The sequence below is a fragment of the Ailuropoda melanoleuca genome, chromosome 19, assembly GCF_002007445.2.
Source record: "Ailuropoda melanoleuca isolate Jingjing chromosome 19, ASM200744v2, whole genome shotgun sequence".
Lineage (NCBI taxonomy): Eukaryota > Metazoa > Chordata > Mammalia > Carnivora > Ursidae > Ailuropoda > Ailuropoda melanoleuca.
Window position 1 is genome coordinate 9,966,402 of NC_048236.1, and position 23,656 is coordinate 9,990,057.

At 43.8% G+C, this 23,656-nt stretch overlaps 1 protein-coding gene across 1 annotated transcript in view; it reads right to left on the minus strand.

The window, feature by feature from the left end:
• The window catches only part of PKHD1 (PKHD1 ciliary IPT domain containing fibrocystin/polyductin), a 453,280-nt gene that overhangs the window by 425,364 nt on the left and 4,260 nt on the right, over nucleotides 1–23,656 (minus strand). The window contains exons 3-10 of the mRNA XM_034648265.1: nucleotides 13,856–14,050; nucleotides 12,986–13,120; nucleotides 11,389–11,466; nucleotides 10,607–10,751; nucleotides 8,122–8,230; nucleotides 3,538–3,595; nucleotides 200–278; nucleotides 9–73 (exon numbers count right to left, since the gene is read on the minus strand). Of these exons, the coding sequence (XP_034504156.1) occupies nucleotides 9–73; nucleotides 200–278; nucleotides 3,538–3,595; nucleotides 8,122–8,230; nucleotides 10,607–10,751; nucleotides 11,389–11,466; nucleotides 12,986–13,037 (586 nt within the window). The 5' untranslated portion in view covers nucleotides 13,038–13,120; nucleotides 13,856–14,050. The remainder of the gene's footprint in view (nucleotides 1–8; nucleotides 74–199; nucleotides 279–3,537; nucleotides 3,596–8,121; nucleotides 8,231–10,606; nucleotides 10,752–11,388; nucleotides 11,467–12,985; nucleotides 13,121–13,855; nucleotides 14,051–23,656) is intronic.

Below are 23,656 nucleotides of genomic sequence, written 5' to 3' on the forward strand. Positions count from 1 at the left end.
GGACCAACTTAATCGACCAGTTGCAATTACATTAACAAAGTTTGCTGAAGCCCAGCTCACCAGGGACCATAAACTGCAAAGAGGAAAACAGCAATTCTGTGCCAACTGCTCACAATTTATTGCTCTCGGGGAAGCTGGTCTCAGGAAGCAACCCAGAATATTTGTAACTAGTTCAACACCGAAACGAACACATGCTTACCTATCAATGTACGCAGCATCAAAATCAAAGGTTTCTGATCTTCCAGTGATAATCCAGCCATACACGTGTATTAGTTTTCCTGTTTTAAGAAGATTTTTTAAAAATTTAATACACTTAGCTCCAACTGTAAATTATAAACTATTTCTTTTTGGTTACATCTATTTAATATGGCCAAACTGGTCATGAGTCAGAATATTAATGCTTTTTTACAAACTGTGCAACAGGAAAGGAGCCCCAAATATGATCCAGTGATCAATACTACACATTAGAAAGGTTAAAATAACCAATTACTGTAATCAAAGACTTAATCATCTATGTATGGAGCACAGAAGCAATAACAGGCCTTCCTCACAGTCCCATGAAGTATGAGGCTTTCAGGAGGAAGGGGTCGGTTTCCACATGCTGCCTTGTTCTACTCTCTTGGCTGTATGTAGACCATCCACCTAACATGGGACTTAAGGACAATGTGCCTTGGGGTACTCCACGTTTCACTTTCCTCTGGACGCTTGCTAATATGGCAACCCAGGAGGTATCTATCCCACAATCTGGATGGGTATTCAGGATATTAATCTTTTTTCCATATCTCAGAGTACAAAAGATAAATGTCAAGGATGACTCAAAAGGATGGGAACTAAGAAAGGAGGGCATGAAATGGAACAGAATTATGGCTGGAAGGATGGGCAACGGCACATCTCATTCATTCAACCAATACGCTCATGTTCAAAGACAGGGCAAATTGGGGATATGCAAACAGCTGGTGTCTGCCTTGCCCACTGACAAACGGATGACTTCTACTGCTGAGCTCCTCTATGTGACTCACAGGGATTTCCACCGGGTAGCAAACATTTCCTTAATACTCCCCTCTTTTGAGTTCAAGTTCAAGAAGAAGTGCAGGCATCAGCAATCCCCTCTCAGCAAGGTGCACTCTCGGTACTGCCCCCACCCGCTCTGCTCACAAGAGGTGAGAAAGGAATCTGATGTAACTCTTTCTCAAAAAGAGTTTGGGGGCCCCTCCCGGATGTGACAAGAGTTGATTTCTTCCATCGTTGAAAACACCTAAACTCAGCTCTGTGCAACTACGTGAGGCCAAGTTTAAGCAAACACACCGTAGCGAGGTGATGCAGTTAAAGCTACCAGACAACCCCATGACCTGGCAACGTGTGCCTTCCAAATAATCAGAGAATTTAACCGCCTGTGCTGTAATCTTGTAGCATCACAAACGATGTTAAGAGACAAGAGAGGTTTTTTGGTTAATGAGTAAAACCTCAAAGATGGAAAAGAAAGCACCTATGGGACTCACGAGGTCACTAATGCAGAGGACTTGGAATCTCTTCATGGCCACACTCAAAGTCACAAAAGAACATTACCAAGAAGTTGTTCCCTTCAGACTGTGTTTGTGTAGTATTAATATGAGATGCTTTCAGATGCGGTCATTGGATGACTGGCAGTGAACATGGGAACCCTCCAGGAAGTATGAGAGCCGCTGTGCAGTGAACAGGTAGAAAGGGAGGGAACCTAATGCCTTAGACAAAGGTCACAGACACAAGAAAGCCTAGGGTCTGCAGTTCTCTGCTCCTATTAACAACTAGCAAAGTAATTTCCCTTCATTTTAATAGAGCTAAATTATTGATTCCTAGCTCTGATGGCCACAATTTTAAAAAATTGGTAACAAGTTACAGAAATTGGGAATTCTGTGAGTTTTTGTCTTGTTCCTAAACAAAGCAGTCCAACAGAGGCTGAGAAAAGGCTAAGCCTACACATGATGCCGGGCAATTCTGCGTCACAGTGAAGGACAGTTAACCACAGACAGAAATTCAACTGCTAATGGAACATCATCTCTCCCGTCCCCACCACCTCCCCCATCTCCCTGGCTGCCACTCTGGGAAGGCTTCCCAAACGAAATGAGAGTAATTGTCTGGAAAGTGATTTCAAAGATGCCGCTGCATGGATCCTGCCTGGAGGGACCACTCCACTCCACCCAGGCCAGCCACCAATCATTCCCCCAGAAGGTGAAGGAGACAGTGTGCGGCACTCATACTTGGTGGGAGAAACGGGCCTGACAGATCTGGGTGAGCCAACATCCCATTTCACACCTCTGATGGCAGGCTCCTTTCTCAGCCCTCACCCTGTGGACTTCTGCCATCGAAACAAGAGCTTTCTAACACCAGAACAGCAGGGACCGAAACGTCTGTATGTGATTTTTCAGACCACATCTCATTTTAATAAAACATGATCATGCCTTGATTATTCAGACGAATGGAAAGGTACAGATCTCTGAATAACCTGCATTAATAAAAACATGCCAGATTCATATTCTTCAGGATATCATTTAAATACATGCATACATGATCTATGTCTATACACACACACACACACAAAGTATAAACACTTTCCAGCAACTCAGATACTCATTTTGACATTCTTGAGCAGTCAAGCCATTTAAAACTAGATCAGTTTATGCATTTAGACACAACTACATATAAACATTTAGCAACTTGTATTCCCATAATTACACCATCTGGAAACCCTGAACAAAGGAAAAATATGAAATAGACATAGGAATTTGCCAAGAATCAGACAGCAACTTCTATATAATCCTAGCTGTACTTACTACTTACTTGTAAGGCAGGTTTAGCAATTCTTGAACCTATTTCTTAGCTGCAGTCCCTTCTTTCATGTAAACCTCAGCTTTCTCTCTCTTCTTCTCTTCTAGCCCCTGGCCTTCCATGTGGTAGGTAACACCACCACTCAGCACAGAACAAAACGCTAGATATACCTGCCCACTCTAGATTCTGCCTGTCTGGGTTCAAATCCCGGCTGTACACCCACTAGCTGACTTTAAGCAAGTTTCTTAACATTTTAGGTTAAGGAAATGAGAATTTCCTCATCTGCAAATGAGATTAGTAATAGTCCCTATGTCATCAGGTCCTTACGAGGATCTAATAAGATAATACATGCCAAAAGCTTAGAACATAGCCTGGCTCTCAGTAAGATTCCATAAGGGTTTGCTATGATGCGGATGATTATAAAGTTGAGAGCAAGGATGATTTCTACTTCCACCATTCTCTGGCACTACCTGGTTTGATTTTACTGGCCTCTTTCTCTTTTCATGTTTGGATTCCTTTGGTTACCAGTGAAGTAACAGAGCAAAAGTGCCCAGAGGTGAAACCAAACCCGGTCAAAAATAAACCAGAGGTTGGCACTTATTTTCAAAACAGCATCAGAGAAGACGCTCAGTGCCCCCATTTACAGAGAGCCCCCACGTGGGTAGAATGAGTCTGCCATAGCTTTGGCAAAGGGATCCATAATTATTCCTATTTCAATAGGAGATTTCTTACCTGGAACCCCACTTGGTGGTGTAACTTGGTAAACAATGGGTGTCTGCCCTCTGGAAAACTGTTCAGGAAAGGTCATCACGAGGGAGAATTTCATTAGCATATCACGACCGCAAACAAGAAGCAAAAGTCATTCTGCATCGAATATTAGTTAAGTTGGTAAATGATTACGTTTCCTCAAATCAGCTTACATCTATTTCTTTTTATCCCCGTAATCTATCTGGGAAGCAGAGGTGACAGATATTATCACAGTTCGTCCATACAGGAAGGAAAGGGAATTTTATCAAGGTCACATAGCTCTCTGCCCTGCACCATATTGTCCAAACTTTGGCAAGTCTCTTTCCACCTGCCCACCTGCCATACCCAGGAACACATTTTACCAGAAAGAAAGGTAGGGGGGCGCCTGGGTGGCACAGCGGTTAAGCGTCTGCCTTCGGCTCAGGGCGTGATCCCGGCGTTCTGGGATCGAGCCCCACATCAGGCTCCTCCACTATGAGCCTGCTTCTTCCTCTCCCACTCCCCCTGCTTGTGTTCCCTCTCTTGCTGGCTGTTTCTATCTCTGTTGAATAAATAAATAAAATCTTTAAAAAAAAAAAAAGAAAGAAAGAAAGTTAGGTAGGCCAGGCTTGAGAATTCCATTATTGTAACTTGGTATCTTGGAATCTTGAAGGATTTTTTAATTTTTCTAGACAAGAATTTCCTTACTTAGATTGAAAGAATTGCAACTTAAATTATTATCAGCCAACATCTAGGCAGGAATTAGCAAGCTACAAAAAACTGGAAGTTGGGTAGGCACACAAGTGAGGTGTTTGTTGGGAAAATGGATGGTGCCTATTGGGAGAAAAATTATTCAAATGATTCAAGGAATGGGAAGCAACCTTACTCTTTGAGAAGGAGGAAAGAGCACTGATGGGAGACAGGAAAGCCTGGTCATGGAACTCCAAACCATCTTTCTATGCTCCCTCCCCCAAAGCACATTATCTGCTAATTATAAGCTCCAGATAGGCAGGGATGATGCCGGACTCAGTCATAGTCATATCCTTGTGCACAGCCTGGGATAGAGAAGACATTCAAATTTTTGTGAATGAATAGAGCAGTCTCCTGTGAGAAGGTTGATATGGTGCCTGGAAATGAGAGAAAAAGACAACTCCAGGAATTCCATTTCACCTATAAGCATCTGGGTTAGCCCAAGATTAGTGCCTTTCATGGCCAGGGCCGGTGTGAACAAACAGAGAAGAAGAAGGATGGACTGACCAGGCCAAGGTTTGACCCACGAGCTAATGACACTCAGGAAGAGACCTGGTCTCCCCCTCCTGCCACCCTCACCCCCAAACTCCTCTGGATGCCTAGACCGTCTTCATTCCCCATAAACTACACTGCTTCCCACTTGCAAATCCAATGAGAGCAGATTGTTTTGCTTGGTCTGCTTCCAGCATTCCAGGGGTCCACCTTCACAGGGAGACTATCAGCAAAGAATAACTCCATTGTTCATTGACAGCCCTGAGCAGAGGCAAAGCCAATGACATTTCAACAAAGCTGACAGTGGCTTGGCAGGTGTGGGTTTTAGGCATTGATCCACATGGCTGTACAGCCTGCCGTCGAGACTAGTTTCCTTCTTTCTAAAGGAGAAAGTTAAAGAACAGGTCACAGAAAGTATGTACAGTCAGGAGGTCAAGGTAAGAATGTTGTGACCTCACCAATTGGGAACTGGCTCTAATCCCACAAAAAGATAAGGATTAATGCAATTCCCCACACACCTGCCAAACATGGACTCCCTACCCTGGTTTCTCAGCTTCCTCCCACACCCCAGCTTTCACCCCTCACTGGGCGACCTCCATACCAATGTCATTTCCATTGGAAGTATATCCTCGGAGCCTCATGAGTAGAGCAGTGGTTTCTGCTCCTTCTCATTGACGTTAGAAACAGAGGCGAAAGAACAATCGAGGCCAAACCAAATCAGGAAACATGCCTCTGGTTTCCAGCTTGCCATGTCAGATCTACCACTCAGTCTGTGAGCCTTCCACCAGAAACGCGGGGGCAACAGAGTGACTCCTCGATCACTCCCTCCTGTTCCTTGGCATGGTGGGGCGGCTCAGAGTTAAACCTCACAAAGTCTCCCTTGTGAGTCCCTCTGAGCTGACATGACATAAAAATGGTACATTTCTAAGGAAAACAGGTCCCGCTCACCCAGCAAGCTAGAGACATGACAAAGTGAAAAATTAATGAGCTTTCAAATCAAGCTTCCTGCATGCTGATCCCTGAGCCCCAGCGAGGTCAGTGGCAGCAAGATGGGGGAGAAGAAACGCAGAGGATTAGGAGAGTGAAGCCACAGCCACCAGCTGCTTGATAAACCTTCTGTGAGTTGTTCAAACTTGTCAGCGCCTGCAGCAGGCTCTTTGAAGTGGACTGGCGAGATGGAATTAATTTTTAATACTCACGGTTCCCCCAGTCCCAGTCCCAAAGCAAAGAGACGCGCCGTGTTTTATTTAGCTTGGAATGCCTCTCATTAACTGCGTCCCCTGGTGATTTTTCATCAACTCGCCAAGCTAGGCGAAGCACTCAAGGACTTGTTTTCTTTAATGTGCAATTTTAGGAAGTGCTTCTCCTCTCTCTCCTTGCTCTCCTTTCCGATCTTTAATAAGTAGGAGCACTACTATCTGGGGTGAAAGGAACATCAAAACCAAAAACAGCATGGTGATCAGGGAGGGTGCTTGGCCACCCGTCTTCTGTCACAGTTACAGAAACAGTGGAGAGGTGGGGGTGTGGGGCTTAATAAGAAAGAATGATCTTTTTTTTTTTCTTTCTGCTGCATATGTACAGAAGCAAAATTCCAGAAAACAAGACTCTCTGGGAGTGAGAAACAATTTGTTAGATGTGAACTGACAGCAAATTCCAAATTTGTCAATGAATTGCCTGTATAAAAATGTGGACTGAACAGGGATGAATTTAGGGGATGAAGTCTTGTACTAAAGGAGCATTAATTAATGACTAAGACTTTAATGAACAGCTCTTTGGCGGAGGCACCCTGTGGGAAGAACCATGACGAAGAGCTCTGTCAAACCTCAGCCTTTTATGAAAAGTCTAGGGCCTACCCTTTCAGAGATCAGTGGAAAACTAACCTGAAATGGACAATAGGCTGAACCAAACAAAAAATTAAGACCAAATATGCATATCGCTTCTCTAACATAAGTTAGGCATTAACTCATAAACTCTCCCTCTCTCTGCTTCCCTTTAGCTCTGCACTTGAAGAAGAATGCCACCAGCAAACGCCCTTTCAATCTAGGATTGGAAAGAAGAGCAGGAATCAAGCACAAAGCAGAGGGCAAGGTAGAGCTTGGGTCCCTTCTTGCTACTGAGACTTAGGAGAATTGCAGCTGTGAAATGAAACATTGACCAATGATAATCTTTGCGGCTCCTCATGGGCTTCAGTTTAGATGAAGATTTAGAATCCAACACAGGGGGATGCCTGGGTGGCTCAGTTGGTTAAGCGTCTGCCTTCAGCTCAGGTTGTGATCCCAGGGTTCTGGGATGGAGTCCTGTATCGGGCTCATTGCTCAGCTGGGAGTCTGCTTCTCCCCCTCCCTCTGCAGTTTCCCCTGCTTGTTCTCCCTCTCTCTGACAAATAAATAAAATTTAAAAAAAGCAGAATCTAATGCAGGTTCAAATCCTAGTTCTTTTAGATTCCACACGTAAGTGAAATCATATGGTATTGGTCTTCCTCTGACTCCTTTCACTTGGCACAAGACCGTCTCATTCCATCCATGTTGTCACTAATGGTAAGGCTTATTCTTTTTTATGGCCGAGCAACATTCCATTGTGTACATACACCCCATCTTCTTTATCCATTCATCTACTGATGGACACTAGGAATCCTTCCATATTGTGGCTATTGTAAATAATAAACATAGGGGAGCATATATCTCTTCAAATTGGTGTTTTCATTTTCATCACATATATATTCAGAAGTGAAATTGCTGGGTCATATTTCTATTTTTAATTTTTTGAGGAACCTCCTTGCTGTTTTCCACAGTGGCTGCACTAATTTACATTCCCACAAGCAGAGGGAATATAGTTAATAATATTGTAATAACTCTGTATGATGACAGAGGTCAACCTAAACTTATCATGGGGATCATTCTGTAATGTATAAAAATATCAAATCCCTATGATATACACCTGAAACTGACAGGACATCATATGTCAATAAAAAATTAAAAATTAAACTAATTTTTAAAAATCCTAGTTCTGCCATTTAGTGCCTGGATGACATAGATAAAATTACTGATGATATGGGCACATTATTTCATCTCCCTGAGCCTCAAGTCACTCATCTGCAGAACCAGGATAATAAATAGCTACCCCATAAAATTGTTGTGAGCGTCGAATTAATGCACATAAAGCACGGAGCCTGACATACAAGTGCTCCATACCTGACTTTCACTGGTATCGTCTCAGAAACCCCACAGCTACCATCCCCCTTTCTTCTCACCCTGGCAACGCAGTCTCTGGCTGACTTATAACTTGCTTGCTGACAACACAAGCATCCCTTCAGATTCCCCCTCACGTTCCTCCATCCTTAGAACCCACCTTGAACGTACAGTTGTCTCGCGGTCCTGGGCTTGGGCTGCCTCCCACCTGTCCCCCAGAGTGCATCTCCAGGTAGTACAGACCCTCGTGTGCTTCAGACAGCAGAGATCTGAGGGCAGAAAGTGGAAATCCTCATGAAGCAAAAATTGTGAACTACCAAAGCCAGCAGCCCCATGTGACCACTCCAAATTTCCTCCGGCATCTGAGAAACAGAGCTAACTAAGGGGTCCTATGTTTCACTTTTCACCTTCTAGATCCACTCACCCACTAAGACTTTAAAGATTGGATCCTTCAGCAACATGTTATAATTGTTATATAGAAAGTCCTTAAAATTAAAAAAAAAAAAAGCTGTCTTATTCCTCAGAATTGTAGGTTCACAGGACTTCACGACTTGGAACAGACTTGATAGATAATCTAATCCTAGCTTCCATTAAAAAAATTTTTGACAGTTCCAAATAGATTAAGAAACTTATGTGTGTGAACACCACAGGTCAAAGGCAAAGTGGGACTTGAATCCTAGACTCTTTCTGATAAAAGGCATTCATTTCGCGTGTTGCCAAAAAAATTCTTGACTTCATAATATTCAAGCAGTCCATAAACACTTCATATATCCATCAAGAGAGTCCTGGACCCCCTCTTCTCTTTTCACAAATATCACAGTGATTTTGTCACCTCTTTGATGCTGCCATTCCTGTTGATTTTTGTAAGAGAAGAAATATGATAAATAAGGAGCTAGAATTAGGAAGTGCCTCCCCTCCAAGATTTTCTTACCAAACTCTTCAGTATGACTTTAAGTATTTAAATCTGCAACACCCAATGTGTAAGCATTAGCCATATGTGGTTACTTGGTACTTGAATTGTGGCGAGTCCCAAATAGTGTATGCTGTAAGTGTAAAATCACAGTGGATTTTGAAGACTTGGGGTGCAAAAAATATTAAAGTGTATCAATAATTTATATATGGATTACATATGAAATAATATTCTGGATATGTTGAGTTAAATAAAAATTACTAAAATTAATTTCGTTTGTTTCTTTTGAATTTTTGATGTGGCTACTAGAAAATTGTAAATTACATTTGCAGCTCACATAATGTTTTGAGTAGACAGTGCTGATTTAGATGCTACAATGTCTGTTTCGGTGAAAGCAGATACATCTTTATGATAATGAATATGACAGTATATCATTGATAATAAAATGTGCGCTTTTTTTCACATTTGAGGGTTACTTGAACTTGATATTCATCTTCCAGCCAATGAGTACTTGTAAGAGGGTAGTGTTTCTTTTCCTCTGACAAGATTATAGAAAATCAATGGTGCATCTGAAAATCATTAGTATGTTGGGACTGAGGAGATAGAACATATAAAACTTCAGAGTTCTTATCTATTTCATGGCAAGTTCTTGCAGGAGCTCTATGCCCAAATCTACCATAAAATGTAAGACGTACAACCCAGTTTTAAAACCAATAGCAGCAGGGCTGTAAGAAAGTTCAGTTCAAGAGGCATCTATATGGCCAAGTCTACTCACAAGGTATTGTGTTAAGTACCATAAGGACTACAGGGTGGTATTAACACATCCCCTGGCCTCAAAGCACTTCATTCTAGGATGAATCTGACAAGTGAACAACTGACATAAATGTCATGGGAAACACAGGGCTGAGGAAAACAGGGCCACTAGGCTACACGTGCCATGCCTCTCTGTAAATTACAAAAGGTTCTCCTTCCTCAAAGTTGTGGCAACCATCACCTGGATTTCAGCCCCTATCCCTACCCCCACCTTTCAAAGAAGGGCAAGATTATACTCAGTTGTATGTTCAGGGAAGAGGTGACATTTGCAGGTTAGGATTTTAGTAGGCAGACATGGAAGAAAGGGAGCCTTCCTAAAGGACAGAACAGAAAACAAAAGGAAATGACCATTTTTCTTCTCTTAAGCAATGATCTACTTTCACGTAGCATCTCTAAGACATGAGTAGGGAAAGAATGAACTCGTGGAAACTGTGTAAGCCAACAAAATCTTGAGCAAAACAGTAGATAATCTGGAATCCCGTACAAATCATACAAAAAGGAAATACGCTGAGGACAAAAGCAAATTTCTTTTCTAGCTGGTTTTGGGTTTAGGCACAATCATTACAATTACGCCTATTTCGAAAGATGAGTTCTTTAGATGGTGAAATCGCACTATTTATTGAAATCTTAATAGCGACAGAGCTCCTTGCAAACAACAACAAGAAAACACAGCTGGAAACACAATCCAACCCCTCCTGATAAGTGTCTCAAGTTTCTCAAAATTCTTCCCTATATTTTCATCCTCCCTTAAAGCCCTAGAACCCTAGTAGGGAAATTTTCAGGAGCATATTCACATGGGACATTTTTAAAGCTATAGCTGATAACTCCTTTATAGAGGCAGTTGCTCTAATTTGCCACCCAAAACTACTGAGATAAGCAAGGCACTCGCCCTGTCTGATCTCCTCCTACCCAGACAGGTTACCTGGTCCTGCATGTGAGCACCGGCAAATCCAAGAAGGCGGGAGAAACATCACAAGGGATGCTCGGCAGGGCGGGCACAGCCACATTCACCAGGTATATCTCCAGCTGAGAGCCATTGGTGGGGTAAAGGAGCTCCGATTCCCAACCTGAACACAAGGGAAAGGGGAATCTCGGGCTGAGCAGACTTGTTAAAATCCACACAGCAGAATATAAAGACATGGCCACACAGGGGCAATGTGACACGCTAAGCTTGCCTGAGGATTAAATGACTACTCTTCATTTCCAAATGCATTTATGACTGTGGTGTAAATGGATGGTTTCATTTATACGTTTATAAAAATTTTCTCTCTTCAGGTCCATCCATTGAAACCCGGGACTTTTTCAGCCCTCAAAATTACTCTTTACCCTGGTACAAATGGGTAAGCTAACCTGTGGTTTAGAAGCTCCCACATGTAGAACCATCTGCGAGGAAGATAACTAAGATTCTGGGGAACACATTGCTAAGGACTGTGCTACACGCTTCCCTATCATGTCACTGTGGGTTCCTAAGGTACCATCCCACAGCTCGGGATAAGAAAGCGGACATGGGCATATCTAATGGTGTCATGTGCTCCGCTTCTGTGACATCAGCAAGTAAGCATCTGGAAACACAGAAATCAGTGTGAGTGGGTCCAACGCCCGTCAGGCCCTCTTTTACACCTGTCCCTAGCCAAAGACTCATATTCTTTAGGATTCAGAATACCAATAAATAAGAAACTTGCATTTGTTAAGACCTAAACCTACCATCAAAAATGACTGTGATCCACGTTCCCCCTGCAAGACTACCTTCTTCAGGTTCAATGTGGAAACTCAGGGAAGGCTCTGTAAATAAGTAAGAAAAACAGTGTTTGGAACTTCAGATTCAATACACCCACTTCCCTAATGTTATAAAAACAAAAATTAGCATTCTTCAGAATCACCAAAAGGGCTTGATAAGGCACAGATTGCTGGGCCCCACCCTTGTAGTTTCTGATTCAGTCGGTTTAGGGTAAGGCCCAAGAATTTACGGTTCAGACCAGGTGCTGCTGGAGCTACTCGTCTGGGGATCACACCTTCAAAAATTTCATTTTAAGGAGAGTTCTGACTGATTCTCTTATTTTGGACATCCAAAATCCCACTGTTCACCAGAACAATCCTGAATTTCTACTTCCTTTGGGAAAGGCCTCAAGGACACATTTGGTTCCTAATTAAACATATAGTATCTCTTCTCTCTTTCCCACACTCTAATTGGTTTGTCATACTTTAGTTGTAAAGTCACCATTTATTTTTTGTAACTCCACTTCCCAGAGGAGAAACTTCTAGAAGTTGTCCCTATTTCAATCATCCTGCTCAGTATACCATCCTCTGATTTCCTCCTTTTGAATATATGATCAGAATGACTCCCCAGATGGATATAAAATTCTGTAGATTTTTTTTGCCTTGCCTGCTCAGAGAGAGACTGAAGCATGGATCAGTGCTGGAATTTTCTTGGGAGAAAAAAAGACACACTATAGACTACACATGCTAGGTTAGATAGGGTTCTCCCATCAAGACCATTGGCTGGGCATAATAACCAAATCCTTATCTTTGAAGACACTCTTGGACATGCCTTAGCCAAGGCAAAGCCAATTCAAGGAACCATCAAAAATCAGTCAGCTCCTCAGTGAGATCATAGATAGGAAAAGTGTTATCTACAGAACACTTTTTATTTCCTATATCAGAAAAAATAAAGGGTAATCCAGGCCACGCTAACTCTGGTTAGCCCAGGCCTTCCATGTACACAGCAGGCATAATGCACAACCAAGGGTGATGGGGAATCACTCACATCAACACAATTATTCATGGCAGCCCCAGCCACACCAGCCCATGCTTACCCTTCAGAAGCATATTAGATATTTCTACCTAAAGAAGGCCCAAAACAAATGCTATAAAAAGATACCGAGGATCACCAAATTCACAGAAAAAATTAGAGACGTGATTTGAGAAACGACGAGTTTGATACAAGCAGTCATTAACTGCTGAGACAAGATAAGCTATTCCCTTTGGGAAGATAAAGCAATAAAATCTAAAAAGAATTACATCATATAGCTCAAAAAGGAATTATAAAAAGAAGGTTATAAGTTATTATTAGAAGCTCTAGACTATAACAGCAACCCCCATTGGCCATTAAAAAATCAAAGTATATATTCATAACTAATTTATAACCTCAACTACTAAACAGAAAAAATAATCTTTAAGCAGTGAAAATTTAAACCCAGAACAGATACTTCAAAACTTTCCCCCAAATAACACTTTAAGTATCAATAGATTAGATCTCAAGGTAAGTTCTATCTAGAATCCCTTCAGAACACATCCTACTTACCTGCCAGAAGTAGTATTTTCATACTCATCAGAGAGATCAGCCAAACAGTCATCCTGTCCACTTAAATCAATCCTCTCAAAACTGCTCAGACATTACAAGCATTTTCAATTTTGCGGGAGAAGTGTAGCTTTCGTGCTTTGTAAAAAAATAAAATGAAAAATTACTATCATTTTTTGCTCACATACTATTACTTGACTGTGCCAAAACTTGGTAAATTAAAGGAGGTGATACCAACATGGCCTTAGAGTCTTCAAAGGGACCCGCCATCCTCCCAAGCTCAGGAGAAAAGGATAATCCAAGAATCTTGTATAAAATCATCACTATTCCACCCCTTCCCCCTCTCCCACCAATATATTTTATGCATGTTTAAGCTGGGTAAATAATAACAGCCTCTATCATTAACTCATTATTGAACAAAGCTTAATTTAAAAAATAATAAATTCTAGATATCAAGACACTAGTGGTTCTCAGGTAGGGGGTAGGGAGAGGTTGTTTTGTTTTGTTTCGTTTTGTTTCTACAAGAGTCTCAGTCCTCCAGGAAACCAATCAACACAAAAAAAGTAAAAAGTTTAACAAAGCGAGTGTTAAGTATGGTACTGGGTTAAAAAAAAAAAAATGGTACTAATGGGAATTTGGGGGGAAACCGTCCTGTCCTCGCAGCAGAAGAGAAAGGGAGAAAAGACACGGGAAGAAAAAGCTGGACTCTCCAAACTGGACCCCATTATTCCAGGGTCTCTCTACCCCATTCTTGTGAAAAGTTGGTGCAGTCCACCAGGCCTATCTTCCTCAACACTGCCTTTATTGTGCCATTGTTCTGCTTAATGCTTTTAATTCAATGCAAAACCTCCATCATTCATAAAATAAGAATACCTCTCAGTGGGGCACCCGGCTGGCTCCGCCTGTGAAGCACCCCACTCGTGATTTTGGCTCAGGTCACGATCTCAGGGTGGTGGGATCAGGGCCCCCCCTTGGGCTATGTGTTCAGCACGGAGTCCATCCGCTTAAGAGTCTCTCCCTTCCTCTGCTCTTCCCCCAGCTCTCACTTGCTTCTCTTTCTTTCTCTCTCTAAAATAAATAAATAAAATATTTTTCTATAAAAAGAATACTTCTCAGGATCTCCATCAACATTAACGGAGGTGATATAAACAAAGAAATTAACACAGGGCCTGGCACAAAGGAGACACCCCAGGGATGTTAGTTTTCCTTTCAGGGGCTTTCTGTTTCCAGTGCAAAGCCCTGTCTCTGACCTCTCCGTAGGTCACGACCTGGGCCCCTACTTTTCCAATTTTCCTGGCCGTGGCTCTCCAAAGTGAACCATGCACTGCACTGGACATTTCTCCCCATCACCTCGAAGACAAGCCCCTTCCTTGGCTCCTGTGGCTGCCTTCTGCACTCCCCAAACTCTCCCATAGCCTGATGAAATCCTGGCCTTCCTTCCCAGTCCTGCTCAGGAGCTACCTCCTCCATGGCATCTGTCCCCTTTGTTGGTTCGTCTGCTGCCCCCTTCCCTGGAGGGCAAGGAGAAACAGAGGAAAGGGGCAGACAGACCACTCCGGACTGGCAGGCGGCAGGTTCAACACAAGGAAACATACGTATGGGTATGTCTCGGGCACCCTCAGGACGAGTAGATCTCCACTCCTGCCTCCCTGAATCTTAAAAGTTCTTATAGAGGCCTCAGCTGGGTTCAAACGACACCCGGCAGGTAGTCTCAGCACCACATTGCTCTCAAGGCCGCGTCCCGGAAAATGGTGGCCACTGTGGGAAAGGTGGGCGGAGTGTACATTTCAAGGGGAGGAGTGAGGAGCCTCCTATTGTCGGGGTCTACTCTCTGGTCAACTGGAGGTCACGTCCTCTCCATGACCTCTCCTCCCAACACTCCATGCCTCCTAACCAGTGTTTACAATCTCATGTGCCCCCTCTTCTGCAATGCGCCCTGAACAGTCAGCAAGGGCTTCCGCCAGCATCGAGGGGGCTCGTTGGGCGGCTGTCCGGCTGCACTTAGAGGCAGATACCACAGCAACGCTCTAGCACGCGCAAGAGAAAACTTAGACGAAGATCATGATCCCCAAAATAAGTAATAATGTTTTCCATCAAGAGCCCCATGATCCAAACCATTCATTTACTAAGTCCCCTAGGATAGAGGTCGAGTCGTTCAGGGCATTCACTTGTGTCCTGGTGATTTAATTAGCAGTCTCTCACGAGTGTGAACATACAACACTGTTTGGAGAACGGCACAGGTGCCTCTTTTTGAGGCATTAATAATGTCCAAAGCCATCCTATTTTGGAGGATAGTTTTTCTCATCAGAGACATTTTGGTGTTCGGTAAGGACAGACTCTGCCAGCTATCATTTAAGGCTTGCTGGGTGAATATAGTGAGGGCTTCTATGTGTTTATGATGTCCTCCAGGCCAAGGGAGGGACAAAGATGGTGGCCAAATGATTGTACCAGTGGAAAACAGAGCACGCTCACCTGGCCTTGAGGAGAGGGAGTTGGAAGCTTTAGGAACTTGACCCGGTTGTGCACGCCATGCATGTTGGCGAGGGGAGGGAGAAGAGAGAGGATGAACTAAGACCAGGACCCTCACCTTCTCCCCCTTTCAATGGCGTATGTTCCACTCCAAGCATAGTGTGTTTCAACAGGTCCAGCTTGCCACAGTACAACTGGATCCCAAAGGAGACTGAGGAGTCTCCATTCACCAGGGACGTGAAGTAATTCACCCATTCCAGTAGGACATTCCATTGTAACGCTAGTAGATAATGCCTTTCCCAGGTATGATGGGGTTTCGTGTTCTCAGGAGCATATCTTTGATCCATATGAGAGATGGGGCAATGGCTGCTTTCCATGACTTCCATATCTTTGCCATTTTGAATGTCTCCGTAGGGTTCCCCAGTCTGGTATATGGGGCAATGGGCCCTGCTGATTTATCATTCAAATGTCTTAAAATCTGGTATCGTATTTTAGCCCACCTATCCAAATGTTTTTTCTTGTTAGTAATTTAATCTGTTGCTTTAATATTATATTTTTCTTTCCTACCAACCCTGCTGCTTGCAGATTATAGGGGAGATGGACCCTCCTCCACTCAATGTCATGTTCTTTTGCCCCATCTTGTACATCACGACCTTTGAAATGTGACCTCCTATCATTGTCTATTCAATAAGGGTATCTGTACAGGGTACTTAGCTTCTCTAATTCCATAATGGTAGCAGCCTGGTTTATGCTGTGACAGAGGATAGCTTGGGTTAAGCCAGATATAGTGCCCATATAAAACAAGGCATATTTAGAACCTTCACTCAGAGGGAGGGGCCCATTATAATCAATTTGCCAATCCCTCACTAGTTGGAAACTCCAGTGGATGGTCCCAGACTCCTTCAGTAGTTGCCTTGGATTTTGTTTAGAACATAAAGGACATGCTGTTACTGCATTAACCAAATCACTGTATTTCAGGGGCAAAATGGAATCTTTGACACTAGGCCATCTTATTTGGGTGCTCTGGTGACCTCCCTTTGTATATACTCCATCTGCTTTATCTACTGATGGGTCAGTTGCTAGGGTTTGTACTGGGCTAGGGCATCAGCTTCCTGATTGCCACGGGGTTTCAGTGCCTTACTATCTGTGATATGGAAGGCAGTGAAGGCTATTTCAGGCTCTGGCGGATGGCCCCAAAAGTCTTTCCACATATCCTGACCCTTCTAGGGTTTATTCATGACCATCCATCCCTTGACTTCCCATTATTTAAGCCACGGGGTTCATCTCTGAAAAGTCCGACTGTCAGTGCGAAGGGTTAACAGGCAGGATGCATAAGGGATCACCAGCAAAACCACAGAGCTCAGCCCCCTGGGCTGTTGAGGTTCCTTCCAGCTCTCATCCAGATGGTGTCAGTGTTGGGCTGCATGCCAGCTGCAGTCCCTATAGAAGGGTTGTCCTGACCACAGCCATCTCTATACCAGGCACCAGCAGGAATTGCCCCCATTTCCTCTCTCCAGGCTGCCGGGGCCTCACGGGGCTGCCTTAGGAAGAGGGGTGGGACCATCTACACACTCCACACAGCCCAGCAGCCCCTGCATTTTTTAGAGGGTAGGCTGCTTCTCTGCTGCAAACAGGCATGCCACGTAGTCAAAGTAGGGGTTTGAGCCACGGCAGAAGTGGGTCAGTGGAACATACTTTTAACACATCTCTTGACGGGAAGGGAAGTTCTTACTATGATATGCTCTTCCTTCATGTGAGGCTCTACCTGGAGGAGCACGGGGTACACTGCCAGGAGCTATTGCTCTATGGGGACATAGTGGGTTTCTACCCCCTTCTAGAGCTAGGACTAAAATCCTAGAGGTATTCTGTCTTTCCTCGTCTCTGCTATTGTGCCCATTCCATACCTCATGGAGTCACAGACACATCTAACTCAAAGGGTAGCCCTGCTTGGGAGAGGCCCTGAGCTTTAATCTGCTTCACTAATTTTTTCACCATCTCAAAGGCAGCTTGTTGTTTTGATCCCCAGTTCTAGATATGCCCTTTCTTTACTAAGTGGTATAAGGGATGAAGGTATGGAATTACAGTCCCCCCAAGTCCCCAAATCTGTACAAACTCATGCATCTCTTTCATATTTTTAGGGGTTGTATAGACTTACATCTTATCAATCATAGCTGCCAGGATAACGTGCATCTTACCCAAGCAAACAGCTCCCCAAATTTTTATGGCACTGCCTTGGCCTTGAATTTTCTGTGGGTTCACTGCCCATCTTCTCCCACAGAGATGTTTCAGCAAGTCCTGCAAAGTGTCCTGCAGCAGAAACTAGTCTTCACATTTTAATGTGATATCATCAATGTAATAGGCCCATTTTTATTGATGTGGAGAAGGAGACCAGGGACAGGTCTCAGATTACCATCTGGGAACGTATCGTGGAGCTGCGCAAGTAGCCTGGGGAAGTACCGGCATCGTCCATTGTTGCCCCTCCCACATGAAGGCAAATTGATCTTGTGACTCAGTGGCCAGTGGTATACCCAAAAAACCTTTTGCTAAGTCTAGCACAGCATGGTACGTTCCTAGGATGGTGGTCACAGTGTCTAGGACACTGGCAATGTTGGGCACAGCCACCTGGTTGGGGGGCATGACATTAGTCAATTTTCGGTAGTCTACTATTATCCTCCATGAGCCATCTTGCTTTTTTATTGGCCATACAGGGCTGTTGAAAGCATTATGGGCAGTGTATACAATACCCACCCAGTACAGTTCTTGGATAGTTTTCCTAGGTTCTTGTGTCCCCCAAGCAATTTGTAGTGTTTCACAATTAGCATTTTCAAGGGGGTGGTAAACTTCCTGATTCCCAGCTGGCATTTCCCCTCAGCATGGGTTTGATGACGCTAACCTGGAGGCAGAATTCAATTAAGGTTTGCAGAGTGTGACCTTGTAGGCTCTGGATGCCCAATGTGCTCGCTTGTATTGAAGAGATAGGAACTTTGTGTTCTTGAAGCACCTGTGTGGCACAGTCCACTAAGTGTCTGGCTCTTGGTTCCAGCTGAGCACGGAGTCTACTTAAGATTCTCTCTCCCTCTCCCGTTGCCCCTCACCCTAAGCGCATGTTCTCTCTCTATAAAATAAATAAATAAATCCTAAAAAAAAAAAACAAAAAAAACTTTGTATTCTTGCGGAAGAGAATGACTAATTTGTAGTAGTGTCCCAACAACCTTCCTGACCATAACTGTTTGTCCTCTATAACCATCAATGGCGTGAGGGGGCCAGAAAACTTCTGAGGGTTACCATGCATTAGGGTGCATTCAGCTCTGGTATCCACCAGAGACATCACCTTTTGATAATCTCTGGGGGACCAGTGAACAGTGAGCTGAACATGAGGTCTCCAACCTCCTTTACTGGCTCTCCCCTGGACGCGATCGTGGGCTGCACCCTATATGGAAGGTGTGGAAGGCACCCACCTCAAGTAGGACTGTATCCCGGCGGCCTCTGCGGGAGCAGGGATGGTAGGGGCCAAGGGAACTGGTCTGAATTGTTCAGGTTTTAAGGTCTTCCACTGGCCAACCAACAGAGAGCATTGGATTGCCGGTCTGTTTTTTCAGAGGGAGGCCTGGCAGCAAGGACATCAAACCACAGTGACATCCTCATTACTCTTATCAGACACTTTACAGCCAGTTGGAACAGCTTTTCAGCTTTTTGAGTTCCCTCTCTGTTCCAGATCTTTCCCACAGCCCATACCCCTTCCCAGGATTTGTCAGTTTCGCCTAGATCAGTGATGGATGGCCCAACATCATTAATGTCTTGTCCCACGAATGGACTCAGCATGGATCTCTCCATTCCATACCAGGTGCTGAGGGCACACTGGGGTAACTTGGCTTTCATTCTTGAGGTGACTGTGGCCTGAGTGGGGCAGTCAATGACAGGGACATTGATTCCCTGTCTCATTTCCAATTCCCTAAGAATTTCTGGTACCCTCTCTATAGATTTCCACGACCTCTTGTACCCAGGGAGAGCCGCCTTTTGGGCCAAGCCTCCCTACAGGCTAGAATAATCCAATCTATAAGGAAGTGAGTCCCTTGAATGCCTGAATGTCACACAGGCACTGCTGGCAGGCAGAGTATGTGGCGACATTGCTCGTCTTCTCTGTCTCCTACCTATTCAGAGAAATGACATGGCCACTTGTATCCATCCCATAGCCACGCTAACCACACCTGGATACTTACCCTTTGCTGGAATTTGGCATCTGTATCAATAAATTCCGTGGGAGTATATTGTGTCATCCTGAATGTTTCCTGAACCAACCGGTGGCTGCCCTGGCGGGCTGGGCTTGCTGCTGCTGTGCTTTGTGCTTTCCTTTGTATTAGGGCTGGGATGGCACAGGGCTCTTTGTCCATTTCATAACATCCCCCTCAACATCCTCCTCCTTGCTCTCCTCACTTCCCCGGGATTCCACCTCTTTGCATCCCAACCAGGCTTTGTCGTAAGTGCTGGGATCTTAATCCATGGCATTTTGTGCCCTCCTCACTCCGGCACATGAAGTTCTCCAGCTGATTACCCTGCTCTTCCACCTTGTCTGCCAGCTGCAGAGCCAGCAGAGGAGGGCACACCTGCACGTCCTTCTCTAACATCAGCTCTTTTTCCAACTTTCTAGCTTTGAGTTTCAGCCTGTAGTGGGGCATCGGTGTCTGGCCAGACGGCTCAGAGCAGAGGAGAGCCCATTGCAGCAGATCTTCATTTCCCCTCTCTGCCACCGGGTGCTCCGTGTAGGTCCTCCACCCAGCATGTGGGTCCAGCTGGCATTTTCTGGTGTCCTGGCACTCACGTGGTAATCCACAATCATCTCACATCCAGGCCACCCCTCCCTGCATGGGGGCCACTGGCCAGTGCAGGATTTCCCCTGCAGATACCTCTTTCCTAAGGTCCATGTCTCTGGTCTCCTGGCTGGATGGCCAATCATTGGCTTGCAAACTGACTCCTGTACTCAGAGGGCAGGGAGAGACCAAAGAAAGAGGCAGACTGCTCCCGATTGGTGGGTAACAGGTCTAATAAGCAAGGGAATTTACATATGAGGCTTGTCTCTGGCAGCCCCAATGAGAGTAGATTTCCATATCTGCCTGCCAGAATCTTCAAGTCTGTATAGAGGCCTTCACTGAAGTCAGTCATGTAGGCCGTCCAGAGAGTCNTGGGTAACAGGTCTAATAAGCAAGGGAATTTACATATGAGGCTTGTCTCTGGCAGCCCCAATGAGAGTAGATCTCCATATCTGCCTGCCAGAATCTTCAAGTCTGTATAGAGGCCTTCACTGAAGTCAGTCATGTGGGCCATCCGGAGAGNTAGGCCGTCCAGAGAGTCTCAACAACACATCACTATCTCAGGGCTGTCTCCTTGAAAACATCTTGCCCTGTGGGAACAGGGGGATGGCGGAGGGGCCGCGGAGCCTCCAATTGTCCTCGTCCAACTCAGGTCAACCAGCAGTCACATCATCTCAAGACCTCCTCTAACACCCAGCCATTCCGATTCTTGTCTCCCTTTCCTCCTGAACCTCTAGCTTATGTCCTGGGCAGCCTGGGCCACATGGTGCACATGTGCCACTTCTTTTAAATTATCTCTTCCCCAAAGAGGTCCAGGGCCCAGTGTTCTATTTCCACAACCGTCTCTGTGTAAAGGTTCCACAGGTATTCAGTAAATTCTAGCTGGTGAATATATATTTTAGAACTCTATGCCTGGTTTACCTAATCTGAAAGAAATGGCTTTCACACATGTGAGATGGGCAGAATCCATGGAAGCCTAGATAAAAACCATATGCCTTGGATAACGCCCTGATGACTGCTCCGGAGAGGCTGCTGAGTTCCTTCCAGGCACCCCCAAGTCAGACGACACAGACAAAATCCTCTGAAAAATACTGGCTGTGAAATTTTCTAAAAGTTAAAAAATTCTACTGGATATTTACCCAAAGAATTCAAAAACACTAATTCAAAAGGATATAAAAACACTAATTTGGAAGGATATGTGTACCCCTATGTTTACTGCAGCATTATCAACAATAGCCAAATTATGGAAGCAGCCCCATGTCCACTGATAGATGAATGGGTAAAGATGTGGTGTATGCAATGGAATATTATTCAGCCATAAAAAAGTATGAAATCTTGCCATTTGCAACGTGGATGGACCTAGAGAGTACAATTGTAAGTGAAATAAGCCAGTCAGGAAAAGACAAGTGCCATATGATTTCACTCATATGTGGAATTTAAGAAACAAAACAAACAAAGGGGGAAAAAATATACAAACCAAAAAAGCAGACTCTTAACTATAGAGAACAAACAGAGGGTTACCAGAGGGGAGTTGGGTGGGGCAATGGGCAAAGTAGGTGGAGGGGATTAAGAGTACACTCATCTTAATGAGCACTGAGTAATATACAGAATTGTGATTCAACAATTATGTTCAACAGAATTTTTGAATCAATATTGTACACCTGAAACTAATATAACACTATATGTTAACTATACTGGAATTAAAATTAAAATTAAAAAATAATAAAAAATAAACGTTAAACAAATTGACAGAACTAAATACGTGTATATATTACTAAATATATATTTAATTTATATTTTTAAGAAAACAATGAAACTAGCTAACAAAGTTATACCCTTTCAGAAAATATAAAAGCCACAATAAACTCCTAGAAAAAAGAATATCTGCATGAAACTTAGAATAACTTATAGGAACGTCCTGATTAAGATAACCCAATATATGAAATAATCTATATTTAATTAAACTCCACAAACATTTATTATATTCCTAGTATATGCTGGGCACTGTGCTAGGAGCTGGGAAAACAGAGACAATCTGAGTACATGCCTTCAAGTCCCCTGTGGATAGGATAGGGATGGAGGCTATAATATTCAAATGGATTCAACAAGTGTTCCTGTAAGTTGCAAAATTCTCTACATTTTTACATCTATTTGGAATAGAATTCAATTTTAAAACATTCAATTTTCAGAAATACATCTACCACATAGGGAAAGATACCCAGGAGTATTTGCTACTCAGTCCAAAGAACAGGATTTGACTTGCCTATTACACCCAACAGAATATTCTCAGCACAGGAGAGTCTATTTTCAATCTGGCTGCATGAATTTACTATTTCATTTCAATGCCTGCTTCCCATCTGGGAACAACAGAAGTCAATAGTTACGCATTGGTTTTCTTAAAGTTCTATGCTCAGACCTGCATCTTTTTCTCTAGAATAGAGCAATCAGATCAATAATAAGCGTAATTTTTCTTAACATGATTAATCCACTAATTTCTCCTTAACATGATTAATCCACGAATTCCTCCAGCCTCCACTTAATTCTCCCAACCAGAGAATTTCCAACCGAACAAGAGCTGTGAGCATTTGGTCAAGTCTCCTCTCAGCCCCTCTCTCTCTTCTCCCATTCCTCCCCTTCCTCTTGTTCTCCGTCCCCTATCACCTTCCCCTCCTTTGGAACTCAGAGAATAGTAAGTTTGCTAATACACATCCTCCATTTCCTTTTGTTCACCCCGACTTTGGCAAGAGACACAATACCTAGAGAACAGAGAGCAGAGACGTTTCTGAATCACATGGTACCTTTTCCGTTTCTGTCTCGTTGTGACTCAAGGGAAAGATTATCTTTCCTTTCCAAATGATCCTGTTTCTCTCTGACGAGAACCAATGGCCGTGTTATCTGGTTAACGCCCAGCCAGTGGATACTGTGCAGGTAACCCACTCACGTTGGACTGTAACTCACCTAACTCGTTTGTGTCCTGGCCAAACATGCACCAAAGTAAGAGTTCAGAACGGACCACAGGGCAAGTTTAATGATTAACACAAGCTACTTAGGCTTTTTCCTCAGGGACTTTTATTAATGACTAAAGAAAGAGCGTCTTACATTTTTCTCCACTTACTGCATGAGCCCCAGACAAGAATTTTAAGAAAAAGTCCACCCAGTGAGACAAACAGGCATTCAATGATTGAAAGAATTTGCCAAGAAGTCAGTGACCAAACACAGGGCCCAGGACAAAGGCCCAGCTGAGGGCTGGTCCCTATTTGTGAACAGTCTTTTCATCGAGAGGAATGACTCGTGAGTTCCCTGCTATGGGCTGACACTCTCCCTACAGGGGTGTGCGTCTAAAGAAACAGAGAAAGAAAGTGACTTGTTCAAAGTCTTGCTAAGAAAGGGCCCACTA